This window comes from Carassius gibelio, chromosome A22 (assembly GCF_023724105.1).
Source record: "Carassius gibelio isolate Cgi1373 ecotype wild population from Czech Republic chromosome A22, carGib1.2-hapl.c, whole genome shotgun sequence".
NCBI lineage: Eukaryota > Metazoa > Chordata > Actinopteri > Cypriniformes > Cyprinidae > Carassius > Carassius gibelio.
The window spans coordinates 9191304-9211599 of record NC_068392.1 but is presented as its reverse complement, the minus strand read 5'-3'; the positions used below and the strand labels follow the sequence as shown (position 1 = coordinate 9211599).

General features: G+C 38.0%; 2 protein-coding genes across 4 annotated transcripts in view; both read right to left on the bottom strand.

Moving 5' to 3' along the window:
- LOC127943274 (rab GTPase-activating protein 1-like) overlaps positions 1-20296 on the bottom strand; it is a 75435-nt gene that overhangs the window by 33531 nt on the left and 21608 nt on the right. For all 3 annotated transcript variants that reach the window (XM_052539606.1, XM_052539608.1, XM_052539607.1), the window contains exons 12-13: positions 18740-18833; positions 18455-18605 (exon numbers count right to left, since the gene is read on the bottom strand). In XM_052539606.1, coding sequence (XP_052395566.1) covers positions 18455-18605; positions 18740-18833 — 245 coding nt within the window. The remainder of the gene's footprint in view (positions 1-18454; positions 18606-18739; positions 18834-20296) is intronic.
- On the bottom strand, positions 8455-14172 carry LOC127943280 (G-protein coupled receptor 52-like). The gene has a single exon (XM_052539623.1). It carries the CDS (start codon positions 11210-11212, stop codon positions 10100-10102), a length of 1113 nt encoding a protein of 370 aa, XP_052395583.1. The 5' UTR covers positions 11213-14172; the 3' UTR covers positions 8455-10099.

Here is a 20296-nt window from a genome sequence, read left to right as displayed (position 1 = left end):
AGGTGGATGCAGGCAGCATCTCAGGTCAGAGGGCACAATGGAAATGAAGGGAACATGTAGAGGACATGTCAACGAACCCAGAAGACCTTTGAGAATTCAACAAAAACAGCGTGCTTGATGTGTACTAGAGGTCTTCCAGTGGCTGTTTATTCAGTTGATTTGAACACAAAAGGAGGACCACAAGGGTTAAGCGCCAACATTTGGGATAGGACCACCGAATAAACGCTCTAGACTTCTGGGAATTCAGAGAACCGCAGGTTTCGATCGAATTTATTAAGAGGGATGTAGCATCTCAACTCCTCAATATGGCATTTGGATACTATAAGCAGAGAATTTTCTATTTTAGCGGCTATTATTTTTCAGCCTCAAAACTCTAAAAAGTCTTCCTGAATTAAGCTGGCATAGCTACAAGAATTGAAGTCTTGAGGGCTGGTGGGAAAAAAAGCCCTGAGAGTTAGTGACGGGAACTCTCGACTTGTCGATATGTTATTCAAATGAACAGCTAATCCCACATTTACACAACGAAGTAATGGTAGAATTCGTTTCCAAGGGGAAAGCACAGACCCAGAAGATTCACCTCAGGTCAAGTGGATTAAACTATGATGGATCTGGCCGAACACACAGAGATGATTGGAAATAAGAGCGTTGACTCTCAGGAGAATAGGGCTTTTAATACAGTCGGTTATTAATTTAAAGGGCTGTGAGAGGAGCCTGGCTGATAAGGGAACAGTGGTGTCAAAACCATCCTTCATTGTTCTTGGTGACCTGCTTTTCCTCACAAGGTGTCAAATCAAAGATTTGACTCAATCTGTCTCGCTCCTTTAACCCAAATGTGCATGACAAAGGGGCAACCTTTAGGGGAAAGGCACACCGACAATCTTTATTTCACTTCACATAACCTATTTGACTTGCATTATTCAGAACAGCAACCTACTGATTACTAGTCCTGAAGCTTAAAGCGACAGTTTTTGCTTTAACATTTTGTCATCATTTACTACAATGAGAATTATACAGACTTAAAATGTCATGGAAGTAGAGTAAATGTTGCCAACTGTAAGTTTTAGGTTTCTCTTTAAATTACTAATATCTCCAATTAAATAAATAAAAAATAAAAAAACATTATATCGCATACGATATTTAATGCACATCTTGTCAGTAAATTTGGTTCTGTAATAAGCGGTAAATCTCCCATCACCTGCATGCTTTCACATGGAGCAGCAATCACTATACCGAGCCAATTTTTCAACAAGCTGTGCATATCTATCTATCTATCTATCTATCTATCTATTTTTTCTTTTTCTGTACACAAATATCAAGTAATATCAAGTAAATTACTGACGCAAATAATCGGTAACAGGTTATTTGCTAACAATAACGAATAGTGCATCATAGCAATACATAAACTATTAAACTATTTTTATTAAAACACTGTTATTGCAAGCGAAATGTAACATTATCTATTGCCTTTTTGTGTTTTTTTTGGGGGGGGGGGGCTTTTTGTTTTGTTTTCTGTTCTGTATAAGAAAAAGGAAGGTTGTAATATTATGTGTATATATAAATATATATATATATATATATAAATATATATATATATATATATATATATATATATATATATATATATATATATGTGTGTGTATATGTATATGCATATTTATGTCATGCAATATAAATGAAAATAAAACACACTGTTATTGAAAATACAATGAGATAAAAACGCCACAAATTTATGTTTTCTGAGGAAAACAAAGCATATAATTCAATCATAATAGTTGACTCTATAGACATTTGTGAACCTTGACCACAAAACAAGTTTTGGGGTATACTTGGGGTATATTTTTACTAATAGTCAAAAAAACATTGGGTAAACATTGGGCATTTCTTTTATGCCAAAAATCATTTGGATAATAAGAAAAAGATCATGTTCCATGAAGATATTTTGTAAATTTCCTACCGTAAATATATCAAAACTTAATTTCTGTTTCATAATATGCATTGCCAAGATTTTTTTGCACCCTCAGATCCCAGATATTCAAATCGTAACAGGCCATACATCAATGAAAATATATAGATCTCAATTTTGAAAAATTGACACTTAAGACCAGGGTTACATATGAGAATACTTACTTGTATACACAAAATAAAGGTAACATTAAATACTAAAATGCTTTTTACGTCAAACTAACATTAAATTATTAATTTTTATCAGTGTTACGAAAAATTATTTAATTTAACTAAAATTGTTTAATTTAATTGTATGTTGATGTTATGACATGACAAAACACTCACTAAATATATAAAAAAAATTAATTAAATATTAATATTAATAACCATAATAAGACTAGCAATACGTAAAACAAGGCAAAAGCTAAGTCTGATTTCATATTTCAAAATGAGCTTTCAGACACACACATCTGCACTGCATGGAAAGTTAAGGCATTTGTAAATGGCTTGGCATGCCGTGAAGTATGTTCAGAGGCAACCTGCCAGAGTGTGGAGATCAAGAGATAGACAGCAAAGGTTTACGCAAATGAGAGGGAGAGGAAACAAAAAAAGACAGAGGTCGAGGCCTTGTCTGCGGAGACCTGCAGAGAGCGAGTGCTGTCTCATTACTATCAGGGTCGTTAGCTTCAGTCTGATCTCTCTGCAACACGCCATTGCAGCAACCCTCATGAGAACATGTGAAAACACGCTCTCCAAAAGTGACACTTGTTCTGCCATTAAGTCATGAAGAACTCAAGAGTGCATGACAATTCCTCGAGGACGAACGGTAGGCTTTTCCTCTGCCCTTCTCACTTCTCCCCTTGTGTGTCTTCATAACCCGTTTGTTCACCCGCTAATGACATTATCTGCCATGGTGCCATTTCGGGCTCAGACACATGATCCCTTGGTGGTTTTCCATGAAAACAATAGGGAGAGATGTGGTGCTAGGGGACGCGAGCGGGCCTGTGGATGCATGCCGTCCTACTCTCAATGATTTTAATTAATTTCCCATGATCAAAAGTGAAACATCGGTGGGGTAAGATTTCCTCGTGGTTTCAATGACAATGTAAGACTACTGTGTTCTCCCCCTCCACATCCGAGGATTTATTTGAAGAATTTGCAACCCGGAATTATTAATATTCTAATATGCCCAAAAATAGACTGGCAGTCTGGCACAGAACTAGACTTTTGATATTCAAGCATCGGGATTCTGCAAAAAGCTCTCCAACCAATCCATTCAATTTAATGCACTGGCATAAAAATATAACAACACATTTATTTATATATTTAAATAACATTTTTCAAGGTTAAAAAGTATCTATTTAAATAAGTAAAAATTTAATATACATAACTTCAATAGTCTATAATGAGTTAAGAGTGTCTTAATATTTTAATATTTTAAATATATAAGTAAATATATATGGGAGTTTGGCGTGTCCATGATAAATGTAATTAATTTTAATTACAATTTTTTTTATACAATTTATATTTATAAAATTAATTGAATAATCAGTCTTCAATGAGTCTATATATATTTAGTTTTTACCTTGAAAAATGATTTTAATTAGATTAGAAAAAAAATCACATTAAATATATATTAAGTAATTAATAAAATGACTTATAATTACTTTAATTTTTAAAAAAAATGCAATTTACAGCTACATACAATGACTTGAATAATCTATGAATAGTCTATGAATTGGGAGTGTCATAGTCTATAATGAGATAAAAAATATTATTCAAGTAAAATATGTAAAAAATTTAGTTTTAATTAAATACAATTTATAATTTTTTATTTTGTTTTATTTTATACACACACACACACACACACACACACACATATACATATATATATATATATATATATATATATATATATATATATATATATATATATATATATATATACACATATATACCCTTTTCATTACATTATTTTACATTTACAAAATTACAAATATTACAATTATATACAATGTCTTGAACAGACATTATCTAATGAGAAAGTTTATAACTGATGTCATTTTAGATAAATTAAAAGACCTGGAAAAAACAACAACAACAACAAAAGAACAATTGTCACATTGACCCACAAGTGGGCTGCACAGATTCGCCTTGCCTAAAATAGATGCTCTTCTGTTACCCTCCAAACTTCACCTCCTCCTGTCTTCCCCACCCTTATCGCTCACAGGAACATCTGGAGCTCTCCTCCACTGTGGCACCAAATGCCGGAATAGTCTTGTAACAACCACCTGAGAACTCAATATCAATCGAGACGGGAGAGGAGAGGCGCCGCACGTGAGAACATAATGTCTCAGCATTCATTTTTAGTTCAAATTAAACCACATCTCAAGGCAGGTCCAGAACGGTGTGGGGGGGGGTCCATCTATGTTCTCTGGGGAAGGCTGCTTAGCCACTTCGGTGTTACAGCTGGCCGCTGTGGTGCAGCCAAATGAAGTCTGGTGATACTCCAAGGACCCTGCTGGAGACGTTGGATGTCTCATGGTATTTCATTTAGAGCAAGCTATCCAAAATCCTTTGGAAAGAAACGTGGTTTAGCATCACACAGAGGTGGCATCACCTGAGAGAATGGGGGAAGTAAATGTGAAGACATGCCAAGTTTAGAGGATGCGTGCTGGGGAATGCAGGCCTGTGTGAGCTGCCAGGACTGAACAGCTGGGTTCACTCCTGAGGGAGCTGCAATGGCACTGGAATTATTGTTAACCAGGAGATTTTTACTTGCAATGAAAAAAATTTTTTGTTGTTGAAAAATATATATTAAATTCTATTATTATAACGGTTTATACTTTTTTTATTTATATTTTTTAAAATGTTTTCTTTTGTTTTTCTTTACAGAATTATGTTTTTGTTGATGTTTTAATTTCCAACTAAATTAAGTTTTTAGGGATTACATCATCAACCATTTTTGTAAATTTGACCAAACTTTATCCATGTCTGCCAGCAAGAAAACACTATATTTATATATGTGTGTATATATATATATATATATATATATATATATATATGCCAATTCCAATTTATCGAATGAAATTAATATATATGTTAATATATCTCTCGACATATTTAATGAATACCATGTTCTTTATACCATAAGACCATATTTGGTCTCTGATGAATTCTTTGACCAATTTTGGATAGCCGCTACAAAGTAATTGATACTTAAGACAATAAAACTGATATCAAACCAGTCTTCATGGTCATGATCCAGAAAAGGTTTCTCCCCAACTTTCCAAAATTCCTCTGCTCCTGCATGTACAAACGGACAGTTGGCGGTCTCCTCAGATGGGCATGCGACCAGCCTAATAGTTGGGAGTGGACAGCTGTCAGTGAGTGTTACCGTCAACAGACCGTGGGCCATTCAGCTGCGTGAGTGGGTCAGGGGCGATGGGCCAGAGTGGGAGAATCCTCAGACCTCACGATTGCATAATATATCAAAAACCATTAGGCACCTTCATTACAGATGAACATACTATTCCGGCTAGGGTTAACGAAAGGAAGATCTTTACTTATGGTGCGTTCACACTCGTACATTATGAATAAAAATGGTGGTTGAACTCAACTGGCAGAAGCCCCCCATGATGTGAATTCACGTCTGTTCACAACACACAGGTGATTTTGTTAATGGCACAACCAGTTAGTCTCTGCAAAATCTGTATATAATTATATAAAAAAATGAATACACAGGCGATTTTGTTAATGGCGCAACCAGTCAGTCTCTGAAAACCATCCATCGTTTCCTCAATATTCATGTAATTTCTGCTGTGCACACATTTACGCTTTTGCGGTGCACACTTTTCGTTTATACATGCATATGTTCATATTGTATAAATATTAAGTAACATTTAAATTTGAGGATGCAGTGCATAGTAAATGCATTGTGATGCATCGCGATTAATGCAAAAAATAAATAATAACAAATAAAATAAAATATGCAAGATTTTAACTGTTGTCCAATGTTGACGAAAAGTCACAAAGACTTTCCAAGTCACTTAACTAAAATGCATATTCTTCTTGTGGGATTCAAACCTTACACCCTTTTAGTTTCTACTACAGATCTAAGCACTAACCAACACCACCCACAGACAACAGAGTGAAGAGTGCCTGGGTGGGTTTGGCATCCTTTTAAACTCTCACTTCACAAACATAAGTACCGGTATCCCACTTACAGAGTTTGAAAGAAAGAGGAGCCATAATAACCAGCCATTAGGTACAGAAACAATGGTGATTAGCACTGTGTGCAACGAGGAGCGTGAGTGCTTCACCTTGTTTAGAGACCGAGAGGGGAAGGTGTTCCTCCCGCTTGCCGACGAGCAACTCAAAGCCTTTTGATGGAGGAGAATGCCTCTTGAAACTGTGGCAGTACAGATTAATATTAAAAGGAATTCATAATATGGCACGCAGAGGATTTTCATAAATATTCACAGGCCTGGACGGTAAGCTCCACTTGGTTGTGTCCATGAATATGGATGAAACTGGCAAGGGTGAACAAATGTCTTCAAGTATATGAGAAAAGAAGCAACATCAAGAGAAATCACGAAATTGTTCGCTCTTAGAGTTAAATCAATGCTACTTAACATAGGAGGACTAAAAATGTATATATAAAGATAAGTTGTAAAAGTAACAATGGTATTAACAAAAAAGAGAACAGTTTGGCTTTTTCTTCTTCTATATATTCACTTAATATTTAGCATGGGCATAGCATAAAGCCTGTTTTTCTTTTAGGACCTAGCCTCAAATCTTGGTCTGAAAGTGCATTAAAAAAGGCCAGGAGCATGACAGAAGCATGACCAGAATGTGGTCTAAAAATACACTACCGGGACCAGTGCTTAGTTACCCTCAGCTCAACCTGTGCCACCATCTCACTGACATTAGGCTTTCTTCTGCAGTTTGCATCAGCAAAAGACTCGAACAGAGAGGAGCCATAATGAAACCCTGGACCTGGGAGAGCCACAAAACACCAAAAAACCTTTGGTCCTTCCTCATTTCAATTGTATACAGATTGTATTGGTATAAAGTTACACATCAATTCTAGGGTTGGTTCAAATACTATGATCCAATTAATTCATTTGAGCGATCACCATATTGTTCTTAAAATTCCATCTTTTACTCAAAGCCAGTGTTGGCTTGAATCTAGTCCAAAAGCAACTAGACTTTAATTGAATATAAGACACAAAATACTGCCAAGAACTGCGTCTTTCTCACAAGCTGGATGCAATAACATTGAACCTGAGCAGTGTAGTCCAATTCAAATGCCACTTTAAACTGATTCTTTTTGAAGCAGGAGTGAATCAAAAACGTACAGCTAAACCAATATCTGATTTTACAAACAAATGACTCTTTTATGCAGGTCCACTTCATAAATCATGAAAACGCACAAACCAAAAAAGTATCACTTGGGCACAATTTGGGCCCTGTCGTTAATTCTTAAAATGAATATACTCAATCTGAATATAATGAGATAAAACGCGTGCATAAAAACACTGTCACAAAATGTGTATTTCTCACAGGCTCCACATAAAAACAAAGAATGGGGAGTGTAGTCCAATAGGTTCCTATGAACAAAAAGCAAGCAACAGTACAAAAACACCAATTATTAACTTTCAACAGTCTGCTATTTTGTGACCGGCAAAAAATAGAGCTACAAAGGGCCTGAAACAACATGTACTAATACATTTGCCAAAAAACAAGCCCTCTTTTGTCAGTGTCTGTGACAGGGCATGCATTACCTTCAATGTCGGCAAAGGCCAGTGCCCTGGAGCAGCTGTGCTGGCTAAACACCGTTCCATACGGCCATTAAGATCCGCTAGGCTCACAAATCTCCCACAGTAAGACTGACAACCTCCGCCAGATATAAAATGGTCACTTTAAATCAAAAAGGAAAAGGTATTTGGGCTGAGTAATGATAAAGATACAAAAAGGATGTATGCATTTTCAGGTCACATAAGAAGTGTAAGCAAGCGGAATGGGACACACTCTTAGTGACCGCTGAGAGCATTCATGTTTTATTCATGCCGGTGCCAAGGTCCAAAGACTCACATGATCATGGAAACATTTGATGTGCTCATTAGGTTTCAAAAAGGTTACTTCATTTTCCCCCTTGCTCGAACTGCACATGTATAATTTCCCTTCTGAAGGGAGTTGTAACCTTTTTAGCGGCAGCCGTCGAGTGCCGAGCCTGCTGCGTGTGCAGTCTGGGGCCGTTGTGCTGGGATTGTTTTGCCCTGAAGCTTTAGAGGACATGAGCAACTTAAACTCTGACCAGACTCTATGGACCTATCAGGAAACATTACACAGCCAGTTGACCGGGATTGACAGAGCAGGAATCAGGATCACATGCTTAAAAACCGAAAAAGCTACGCATTAGCATTAGAAGGAGATTAAGAAGTGATAAAACTTCAATTGATTTAAGTGAAATCCAGATTAACTACAGACAAAAGATGCACTCATAAATCGGTGTTTACTGTTCACATTTATTGTACTGGCAGCAACAGCAAAACCAAAGAGTTTCACAAAAAACAAAAACACAAATTGCTGAACTAAAAAGAAATAGAGTTTTTATAGTTTTTATTCTCTTGTATACTCCCAATCAAGAAAAAAGAAATGGACCGAAACATCATAATGTCATCTGCAAAATTTATACAGGAATATTCTGCTATTTTATTGGTTTTAAATCCATAGGACATTGAAAAATAAATACATAAATAGTCAATTTACTCTTAAGTTGTTAAGAATTACAAAAGAACACCCTCACGATTTAATTTGAAAGTGAGTGTATTCTTCTTATCTTTTTCTTTTCTTCATTATCTAATGCACATCAACTAGTCTAGTTGTTGTATTGACGATTTTTCAGAGCTGTGAAGTTCAGCATGTACAGTGCTGTAACATCCATCAGCAAATAAAGTTTACAGGCATAGACAAACTGAAATATGCACAAAAAATGTTTTCAACACAACATTTCTTTCTAAACCACCAATACCAGACTCAAGCATCGAGTTTAACACTGCCCCAAACAATACCCAAGTATTATAATACAAAAAGAAGCAGCCATATATCGTATTCTCTGTATCTTTACAAAAATAATGGCTGATGCATAAAAACATAAAAAACTCATTGCCAAATTCAATATGGCGAAGTATAATGTTTTAGGAACAGTCACACAACTATGCAGTAAATCAGTAAATATTTGGAAAATAATCAATGTAAAAAATAATTGGAACTGGAATGTATAAATGACAACAGAAGAAAGGAAAAACAACACTACAAAATGTATTTATACAAAATTTAAGTTTTTCAGCTTACATGGGTAACTTCCCATCACAAAAAATAAAAATAAAACAAAAGTAAAAAACTATAAAAATAAACTAATCAAGGCTTTACATAACTGGGGATCTAAACTACCGTCCACATCTATTACTGGCATTTGTTGATATTGTGTGCATATGATATTTTAAGATTTCCTACAAAAACATCAGATCTAAAATGAAGATTTTGGAAAAATAAATACAGACCAAGCTGTTTGTCCTTTGCTACATCGCTTTTGACATGAATTGCCTGTGATTAAGATTCTAGACAAACTGTACCATAAAAGCCACTAGGAGAAGACCTTCGCTAAAATTAGCTAGTTAAGGTCTTTAAGTGCTCATCATTTTGTAAAGCAACTGTTTTTACAATTACAGCTGTGACAAAAATCTAATTCAACAAACATCAAAACAATCAATCCAGCAACATGGGTTATGTACCTAAAGTTAACAAGTATGCTCCATTTGAAAAGAGCAATCACAAGCAAGAGCTTTGAACTCACCCCCTGGCTTTTGCTCACAAACGCTCTACAAACTCCATATCTCAAACAAGTTGGGGCCAGTGACAATTCTGTGGTATTAACAGGGCCAAGGCAGGTCATCATAATATTTAGAGGGAATGTAGATCACATTACTATTAGACTACTTCATCCTCACTGTTGGTAGTTTCTTCTAACTCTATATAAGACACAATCATCAACTTTTAGTTAGAGGTACAGTTACGTTAAAATCTGGGCTAAATCCATTGCAACAACATTTAGCAGCTTATGACTGATCCAAGCAACCCTTTAAGATCTTCAAATGGAGCAGGAGTTGGCTCTCTTTCTTGGTTTTGGCTCTCCAAAGTCCTTATCATCATGAGTGCACGGGCTGAAAGAGCAGGAGGAGCAGAGCGTCTGTGAGAGTCTACGCATTCCCAGCCGGAATACGCTGTTGGACAGGCTATAAATGACGCAGTTGCAGAAGCTGTTGCTAATTGCTAACCAGGTGGTCACAAAGGAGAGGGCAGGGCTTTCCAGCACATGAGAGCTCTCCAGAAGGAAATAGAAAATGTAGGGGAGCCAAAGCATGTAGAAAACACTGGTGATCCGAAAGAGCACCATGGCGTACCTCCGGTCTGGCCCGTGGCCTGTGTGGTTGCCTCCTTCGGCGGTTTCCATCTCCTGGCTGGGAAAGCGTGCCCGTCGCTCGCTGATTTCTCGGTTATGCTGCTGGCAGATGCGGAAGATGTGGAAGTAGGTGAAACAGACCACCAGGGCCGCAGGGGCATACAACAGGCACACAACAAAGCCAGTGAAGAGTGCAGATGTGGGCCAAGAGTGGGCACACCATTCAAAGATATCCCCATGGTACCCTGGCTTACCCCAGCCGAAGAAAGATGGGAGAAACACCACGCAAGAGTAGATCCATATGAGAACGATGCAGCAGCGAAGGCGGCAGGGTGTTACCAGCTGGTTGTAGGAGAGGGGCTTAGTAATAGCCAGATAGCGGTCCACACTAATGCAAGCCAAGCAAGCCATCGAAACGCTCTTGAGTACAGAGATTACATAGCTGAACACCTGACAGGTGAGTGGTTCTTGGACACCAGCTGGGTAATGGAGCAGGGAAAGGGTGGGAACCAGGCAACTTAGCCCCACCAACAGATCCGCGTAGGCCATAGTCTGGATGAAGTAACTAGTGGTGTAGTGGTGTAATAATGGGGCACAATGAAACACAAAGATCACTGTTAAATTCCCAGCAATGATGAGCACCGTCAGCATCACAATGACCACAGTCTCTAAGACGCAAGCTTCCATGACCTTGTTCTCCCCCCAGCCTAGGGGGCAGGAGTGGTTTAGGGACACACTGAAGGGATTGCTAAGGCTGCTGTTTACACTTGGGACCGGTTCGATCAGCTCTGACCGGTTCATTGTCCTGGACCTTGTCTTCTTGGATAAGGTTCAGTTGTCCTAAACGCAGTGCTGATGGCCTGCAACGTGATCCTGTGTCTGTGCTTTCTCAGTAATCTCTTGCACCAGAACTCAATCTTCTGTCTTTTCCCCTTTACCTCGGTCTTTCACATGGCTGGATCTCAATGAACTGAGCATTGGCAAAAATCAATAGAGTCTGTAAGGAGAAGAAAAAAAAGTGCCTGGCACTCCTCTGAAATCAGTCATGCTTAGGAGCAGTTCAGTAATTGTAAGACAGAGATATTTCCCTTTGCAAACAAAATTAGGGCTGTTGGAAACAGCAACAGTCACAAAAGGTTTGCATATATGTGCTGAAAGTCAGCTGGCAATATTGTCCACAGCCCCTGCAGTGAAGTCGACCAATTCCTTAAGCTGTCCTCTCAAGGGTAAAATGTTCAGGGTTGTAGAAGGGGTTGCGGGATAAGGAAATGAAGGTCAAACGATTTCCTGTGACCAGTTAAGACTATATAAGAAGGATTAAGCATAGACAATAAAGGTAACAAAATTGATGAAGAAAGTTCCAGGGTCATACCTTCGAGTCCACAAAAATGTAATTTCAAGAGTTGCAAAAGTCTCCAAAATATCTATTCATATCAGTATGTCTCCAAACAATAACATGCACCATGTTTTGCTTCTGGAATAGGGACCTCTTGGCTTCTATAGTCCAAATCAAAACACAGACGCTCTAGACAAACACAGGACAGCATATGAGAGTTGCCAGAGCTACTGCTGCACAGAGCACCGCTCATAGCCTGCGGGAGTCTGAGTGAGGCAAAACGGAACTAATCAAAATTTCAAGATCGTGTTCTGGGGGTACAGCGACTGCTTTGGTCTTATTTGCTCCCAATCCATTTACTTTTCATGAACTTTCACTGTGCATCTCGGGTAAATGCAGGTCACATAAAAAGGAGAGACCTGTGTTTTCCAAAAGAGGTATATCGCTGCTTACGTGAAGGTGTCTTCTCAGATTGCACTAGGACAGCGTGCTCTGGGCATCCTGTCTAAATTCCATATGTTCTCAGTTCAAGTCCATCGTTCCGTCCAAAGCTTTGCACATCACATGGCAGCCTCTGCATCTGATTAGTTGTACATGCTCAGCTTCTTTCCTTCTGAGACAGACCTCACTGCTGCTTCTCCAACTCCTTTGTGACACATTATTGAAAGTCTTCTCAAAAATACTAATTCCGTTCGCAAAATTGGAAGATCTGCATACCGCCCATGTCCTTGTCCGCTCTCTGCGACCCGTGAGCCAAAGCAGGTTGACAGCAGTTCCCACCGAGGGTGCACAGTGCAAAACACACGTAGAAATTAAGAAATTTAGATTTGTGCGACAAATCAGACAATGAGCTGAGGAAAAGAGAGCAGTTACTGCTGGTGCTCAGAGATGCCGTGAGTGGCTCACAGTTTTCTCTCCCCCTTCACACTCTCGCTCTCTCTTCCTCTGTGACTCTCGATCACATTCACTCCCTCCTTGCTTTGCCCTCTCTCTCCCGCTTGCTCTCGCTCTATAACTCTCCTCCCTCCCCTTTTGGCGACACCTGAGGTCCTCAACTCCTCCCAGCACACTGTTCTCGCTCTCTTCTCATTATCCTCCTCTTCCTGCACACCCTGAAGATGTTTCCACATTCAAAAATAATCAAAGACTTCCATCTCTCGGTGTCGTCTCCTACAGCTTCCTGATTTATTATCTTTCGTTCTCGTTTTCATTCCTGCTTCAAGTCACTTACACAGACCAGTGCCCAATCGTAGCAATCCCTGCCCCTTAGTTACAGTTGCCAGGCATTTCAGTTAGCCAGGACCCTCCTTCACAGCAGCTGACATTGTGCAACAAACAGGAACAAATTAAGAGACTCCGAGAGGGGGATTTCATTCCCCTGGAAAGATAACATTGCCCAAGTCTACTCTATCACAATCACAAATGCAGATTTTTACTAGTTTTACTGACAAGTTGCTCCCTGTCTTACAATGACAGCTGTCAGTGAAAACCTTCTTCCGAGGTGTTTATGATAAATTTGGATTTAGGAAATGGAATAAAATAAATTACATTGCCTATCCTCTCAGGATACCTGTAATTAGAGTTACAAGTACCCTAGTCACGTCACATTGTTTTCCGATTTTTGTAGCATAAACATTATTAAACCAATGCGACTTTTGATCTTCCAATGTTTCTCTATGGCACTGAAACCTAAAGATGTCCGAGTTCCGCCTCCCGGGCAACTGATACTCCACTGCCATTGGCTCATCTGCATTTGAGGGGAGGGGCTTACCGTTTAGGTTAATTACAACTAGAAGTGCTCATAAAATACAAAAGGAACTTCATCTTTACTGACTGGCAGCATTCAAAGAGGCCTGTAATTCCCAGAGAAATCTGTTAGCATCCCAATTGCACCTTGTGTCTTGGGCCCATAGTTGGGGTTAGGAGGAGTGTCTGGATTGATTAATGGAGGGGAGTCAAATGGAGTGATCATGATTGTAACAGCCAGACTGTTAAAACAAAACACTCTCAACGTGATATCCCATCTGACATAACTATGCCTATGTCAAAATCTACAAATTTACACACAGGGATAATAAATATCACTACTAATACTTTTGGCAGCTATGAAAAAAAAATAATCAAGTCACAATTTGTTTTTTAAACTAAGACACATTTGTCCCCCGAAAAAGTACTGGTTATTATTGTATAGCATGACGTTAGGCCAAATGAAAAAACAGAACTCATGAGCGCATGTAGGTGAAATGTATAAAATACGCTGATCCATAGACACTACTGAACAACAGTGTCAGCCAGAGGCCTTTATAAATGTTTCATTACAAAAAAAGAGAAAAGGCTGGAGAAAACAATGACCATAATCCTCTTCATCTGTCGGTACCGGAGCTTTTGATCCGAGGGACTCTGTACAGGGACAGACAGGGCACTCTAGCTCTCATCACAGCACTGGCAGAACAAGTACAGGTCAGGATGACAGCTGGACTAGATTTGGCATTATTTACAGCAACAGTCAGGGCTTTTCTAAATCCACTGCTTTCAAAGACAACATGAAATCAAATTGGATCCTATTTACGTCATCATTTAATTTCAATAAATGCCCTGAATAACTGAAACCGTAAACTGTGGAAAATTATATAAACAAGATCTAAAGCATATAATTCATGATCCATGTACACACAGTATACATTGAAATGCATTGCTAGACTCGATTGCAATGAAAATAATATTTGCTAAAGATGAAATGTACAAATCTAAACTTCTGATTTACTAAAAAAAAAGGGCTTTAAGAAAAATATAATCTTTAAACTGACACAAAAAGTTTGCTTCCACTTTACAACTACATAATGGTAAAATTCACAGCAAGTTTTCATATTTTAAATATTGCAAAAACAACTTCAGTCCCGAGGCACGCATGTAGCTATGATTCAAACCTCTGCACACATGTCCAGAGGATATGACTGCATGAAGAGTGTCTCTAGGTTATACGAACTTTCATTTCTGTGTCAGCAGTGAGCTGACCCAGCGACACAGTCTATGAGGGGCCGACCCTATCTACCTAAATCCATTTCAACATTACAAAGCCATAAAGTGAGGCATGTATATAAAAGACTTCAAAAGGCTCTCTCGTTGGCGTGTCTTTATGAGAATGAAATCACGTTGGTTGCGGGCTATTGATTTTCTCAGGGAGGTGGAACGGGTGTATGATGAGGCCGCTAATAGAAGCGTTACAGTTCAGAGTGAATGGCAGCTCAGTCGCTAGATGTTGACTGCATTAAGATACATGTCGGGCAGTGCTGGGAACAGGGGGCTATTGTGAGGGAGGGGCAGCTGGTCAGTGAAGACTGGGATGGCTTTGTGAACAAGCCTCAAACATCATACACTGGGAAAATGGCAGCTCACCAGCAAGCACTTAGGGCTCCAAGATGCAGAAAACGAGGATAGATTCGCAGAATCCTGTTCTAAAACTGAAATTTGCAGTAAAACGCCTATCGCAGAACATGGCAAATTTTGTAAAGGGCTGTAAAATTGCAATATTAACTCGTGTCTGTGTTCTGTGTGTCTGTGTGAATGAGTGGTTTGTCTTCTACACATACTCACGCACATGTGATGCATGAACAGAATTTCTAAAAATGTTTATTTCATAGGGCTACATTAATGTAAAATATGTAATTTAATTAAACTAAAGTCATTAAATGTAAAAAAAATCTATGAATTTAACCATTAGGGCTGCACGATAAATCGCATACGACATTTAATGCGCATCTTTTTTACCGCTTTTCAGTAAGCAGCGGTAAATATCCATCACTTGCGCGCTTTCACATGAAGCAGCATTAACTACACAGAGACGGCTCTGTGTAGTTAATGCTGCTTCATGTGAAAGCGCGCAAGTGATGGATATTTACCGCTGCTTACAGAACCGGCTTTACTGACAAGATGTGCATTAAATATCGCACGCGATTTATCGTGCAGCCCTATTAACCATTTAGACATTCTTTTTTGATAATTCAAATTGTATTAAATCATTAAAATGGAATCCAGAAAAATAAAACAGAATTTTGTGCCCTAAAAATATAATTTCTGATAATCTTTTTATTAAATTGCTTTTAAACTGTATCTTAAACAGTAAGTTTCATGATTCCAAAATTCCATTAAAATGTAATTAAACCATGAAGCCCGAAAAAGGAATCCAGAAAAAATTAAATAGAAAGCACTAAATTTGGGTACAATAAAACCAAATTTAGAAAAATACACCTGATGTCATAGAAGATTAAGCCTACTTTCAAGGTTACTTTTTTTGTTTGTTTTTACTTTTTTTTTTTTTACATTATATTATTTAATGACAAATAAGGACATTTCAGTCACATACCTTGTTGAATAAAATGTGATTACAGTAGTAAATAATAATAAACAATGATATCAAACTAGACTTCAATAATGTCATTATAATTATTTTAACTCATCTGCAAAACGACAGTTTGAGCTTCGGACAATGAACATAATAATAATAATAACAACATCAACAATGTTTTATATTAAGATGTATAAGTAACATTTATTTTCAATAATGTCATCAAAATCTTATTTTTTCTCACTGTAATAATTTTTTTTTTTAGATTCACCCAACATCTTCATTTGTGTGGACAAACAAATTTATAAATAATTTCAATTGAAATTTATACAAATTTAAATTTATTTATTAAATGTTTTTAAATTTGCAGGTAAAATAATCTAAAAGAAGACCATTAAAAAGATGGAAAAACATGGAAAAATACTAATTAACTGAAAATATATGCAGGCCAGAGCAGACATTTTTTTGTCCAGCTTACAAATATTGCCTTAACTACCCAAAGCACAATAACAAAACCTTTTGTTTATGGTTTCATTTTTATTAATAGTGCTGCAACTGTTATATCGACATGACCTGCAGAGGAGAATACTTGAAATTAAATTAATGAATAAATTATACTCTCCGCACTACATAACCCTTAAGGCAGTACAGCGTTCAGTTAAAGGAAAGCTGTTGTGGGAACAACTGTAGGATTTACACTATTTGGCAAAGTCTTTGCTCTCGCTATTCCTTTTCTGATTATTGGCTTGCACATAAAAAACAAGTTAACCTAAAAATATCTTCATCAGGACACAAAAGAAGTGGCTGAAGCTGTATTAAAAACATGAAGCCAGTGGGGTTTCTGTTCAGGGCTGCATGTGTTGCAGGGGTATGGCTGGGGTGGGGGTCTTCAGCCACTGTCCAAACAGTAAATTGATTGTGGCAGGTTAGAATGAGGATGCAGGATTGTTCTGGAGTATCCTCACCTCCAGATGACCTCTGGTCACCATCATTACACTGCATGAAATTAGCGAATTTCAAAAATCTCTTCAGTCATTACTATGGGGCTCGGTCCAAAGATCATCTTAAACAATTTTCCAAAGAATTGGACATATTTTGTAGGAGTAGTGAAAAAAATTGAATACTGTACTTTTCAAAATGGCCACTACTGTAATGGACGAATTCTTAATGTAAATTATATAATGTAATCAGCATGTGGAGAGTACTCAGGTGTACTTAATTTAATTATTATTTTATTTAAAAAAAGGGGTTAAATATTTAGAAATTTAATTGAAATTGAACCTAATTTTTGAGCGTTGACTATAGACCTAGAGACCCCAAAGTTGGTCAGATTACCATTCATGACCATCACACTACAATTGTGCCAAATTTTCCTACTTACAGTTCCATAGGGTTGCCACAGACTCCCAGTGGGAAGGAAGAAGAAAACTAAGAGATACAATAGGGGCCACAATAATGAAAAATACCCTAACAATAAACAGTGTTTGACTGATAAAAATAAAAAAAAGAAATCCATCAAGTTTTTGACTGATGAATTGCTTTCAAGCTCTAAAAAGTGGAAATTAATAAGCATCAGAGTTAAAATGTGGATAACTGAAATAATTTTGTGCCAAATTAGTGGCTGAAAACCACAATCTGACCCACGTTTCTGAGTCAACAGTTATTAGTTCAGTGTGGGAACATTCCAGTCACTGACCACGCTTGGCGTGAGAACCAGCCCGACCGCAATAACAACATGAAAGAAATAGCTTTTCAAACATGTAAAAAAGCTATAGCCTGCAAAAACTGCAGTCCTATCCCAGATAATCAGCCGTCATAGAGATCTGTGCTGTGCTGGAATCGCTCGAATTTGCTGCTACGCTGCTTTTGGAATAAGTAATTAGGTGCGCTCTCAGCAACGCTAAAGGTATTCAACTAACTCCATTTCCACGAGTTCACGAGGTCAAACGAACATCTGAGCGAAGCATCAATATGGGTAGAAAATATGTTTAGTAAATAAACAGCCTGCTATACTACAAAGGTTCATCCCGCTGACAAAACGGAAACAAGTAAGTAAAGATCATCAATTTTATACTTGAAAATGCACACAGATTTCTTCTGTTCTCCTGACCGCTGCCTTTACTCACCCTAAATGCTTTAAAAGACCAAAGAGGGTCCAAAGCAATTTTAGACTTCACTTCAAAATCTACCAAATGCACACAAACTCCCTTGGTACATATGTTGTGCGTTAGCTAAAGCTTCAGCTAGATTTACTAAAACGCATTGAACAAACAAGGAAAAGACCCATAAGCTGGCAAAAAATGGGATGAATTGGGACTTTTGCGAAAACAAAAAAAGGGTGGTAACGGTTGTCATCTCTTACCTTGGTGATGAGGATGCGGTATTTCTCCAGCAGAGGTTGATCGATGTGGCAGCCAGACAGGAGCTGCCAGACTTCAGCACGTAAGGCCTCCGGGATCCCAGGCTTCACCAGAGCAGACAGACCCTTGGGTCGTGTCAACAGGTTTCCCTGCCTGACAGGTGGAAGACAGACAGTGTCAGTGCAGCACAACAGAGCTGGTTTTTGCAGTCGTGTTCGATACGGGCTACGCTCCAAATCTGGCCATACCACAAACTTCAAAGTCACAAGTCAGGCTAAAAGTCTCACCATCTGTTGAGGATCCCTCCCCAGGATTCCAGAATCTTCTCAGGACAGTCCTTCGACACGTCTCCTGTCCCGCTAGAGATCTCACTGTCACTTTCTGTACAGCAGAGAAAAAGATCAAATGCAGTTATTGAGACACATGGTCGACAAAAATATTTTAATAAATTTTTTTTATTTTAATAACGTGCTTAGAATGTGCCAATATCTAAAAAGAATATGATTGTCTCATATATATAATCCATTCATGGTCAATAAAATCAGACACTGGTTAATGAACTCACACAATCATATAAACATAAGAGATTAAACCAGATATGTAGACAACATAAATATAATATTGTGTAATACATCTGCACAAAATGATGCAAATTAGTAAATGAACTCAGTGGTCAGAATGTGTACAAAAATCTCTTTCCATAAAAACATGGCAAAACATGGGACAATGAAGTACGGCAAAAAGAAATCGCAATACCGAACTTGTTTTTGTTAAATTATATGTTAGAATGATAAAATATATGGTTTTGTTTTTCACTTTCTCGACAACTACTGTATTTTTGTTGACTAAAATCAGATGCCATTTACTAAACAAAATAGATTTTTTTGTCCAGAGACAAGAACTATGATTACAAGTTATAGTTCCACATTAAAAAACTTTTCATGATATTTTGAAGGCAAAAAAAACAAAAAAATTTCTATCTATTAATTCACATAACCAACTTTAACCAATTGCTAAACATGCATGGGGAAATCTTCAGTCAATGCAAAATTCCTGTTTGTGATGTGAAATGTGAAGTGACGTGTGGCCAAGTATGATGACCCATACTCGGTATTTATGCTCTGCATTTAACCCACTGAAGTGCGCGCACACACACACACACATACACATACGTTTGTTTTTGTGAAAAGTGGGGACATCCCATAGGCGTAATGGTTTTTATACTGTTCAAACTGTATATTCTATGGCCCTACACCAACCCTACCCCGTAAGGGTTGTGTCTTGATATGTCACAAAAACATGCACATAGGCCTGTCGCGATAGTTGATAAATCAATTAATCCCATGATATAAAAAAAAAAAGAGCTTGATAATATTCTCGGCGGCGGTTTTTTTTTTTTTTAAATTTTATTTAAAAAATGTAACATGTCATGATGTGGGGTTAGTCTGGAGCGCAGCCTGTGGACAGCTCACGGCAGAAAACACCCTCTCCGATGGCACAGATGGAAGATGGAATAAAGAGACAACGTCTCGCTAGAGTGACCAGCTTTGAGAAGTGCCATTTTATTTCCTTGTGGATGTTTGCGTCGCAAGTGATACAGCATTATACCTGCTCTACTGCTTTATTTTAATACCGCGTACCATATTTTGCAAGTAACTTCGTTGCCCTTTCTGTCTAAATGGGCCTTCTTTTTGCTCGCTTCATTTGGCTTGCTCAGCTAAATATGTCCGTAGGCGTGTGGTTGCCTGTGTCTACACGCCCAGTGAGTTAACACACACACACACGCGCACACACACACACAAACATGTCCTTCTTTCCAAAGAGCTCGAGCAGTTGCGCTCCTG

Coding starts and splice junctions, on each gene's coding strand:
- LOC127943280 (XM_052539623.1), bottom strand. CDS start 11,212: ATGAACCGGTCAGAGCTGATCGAACCGGTCCCAAGTGTAAACAGCAGC.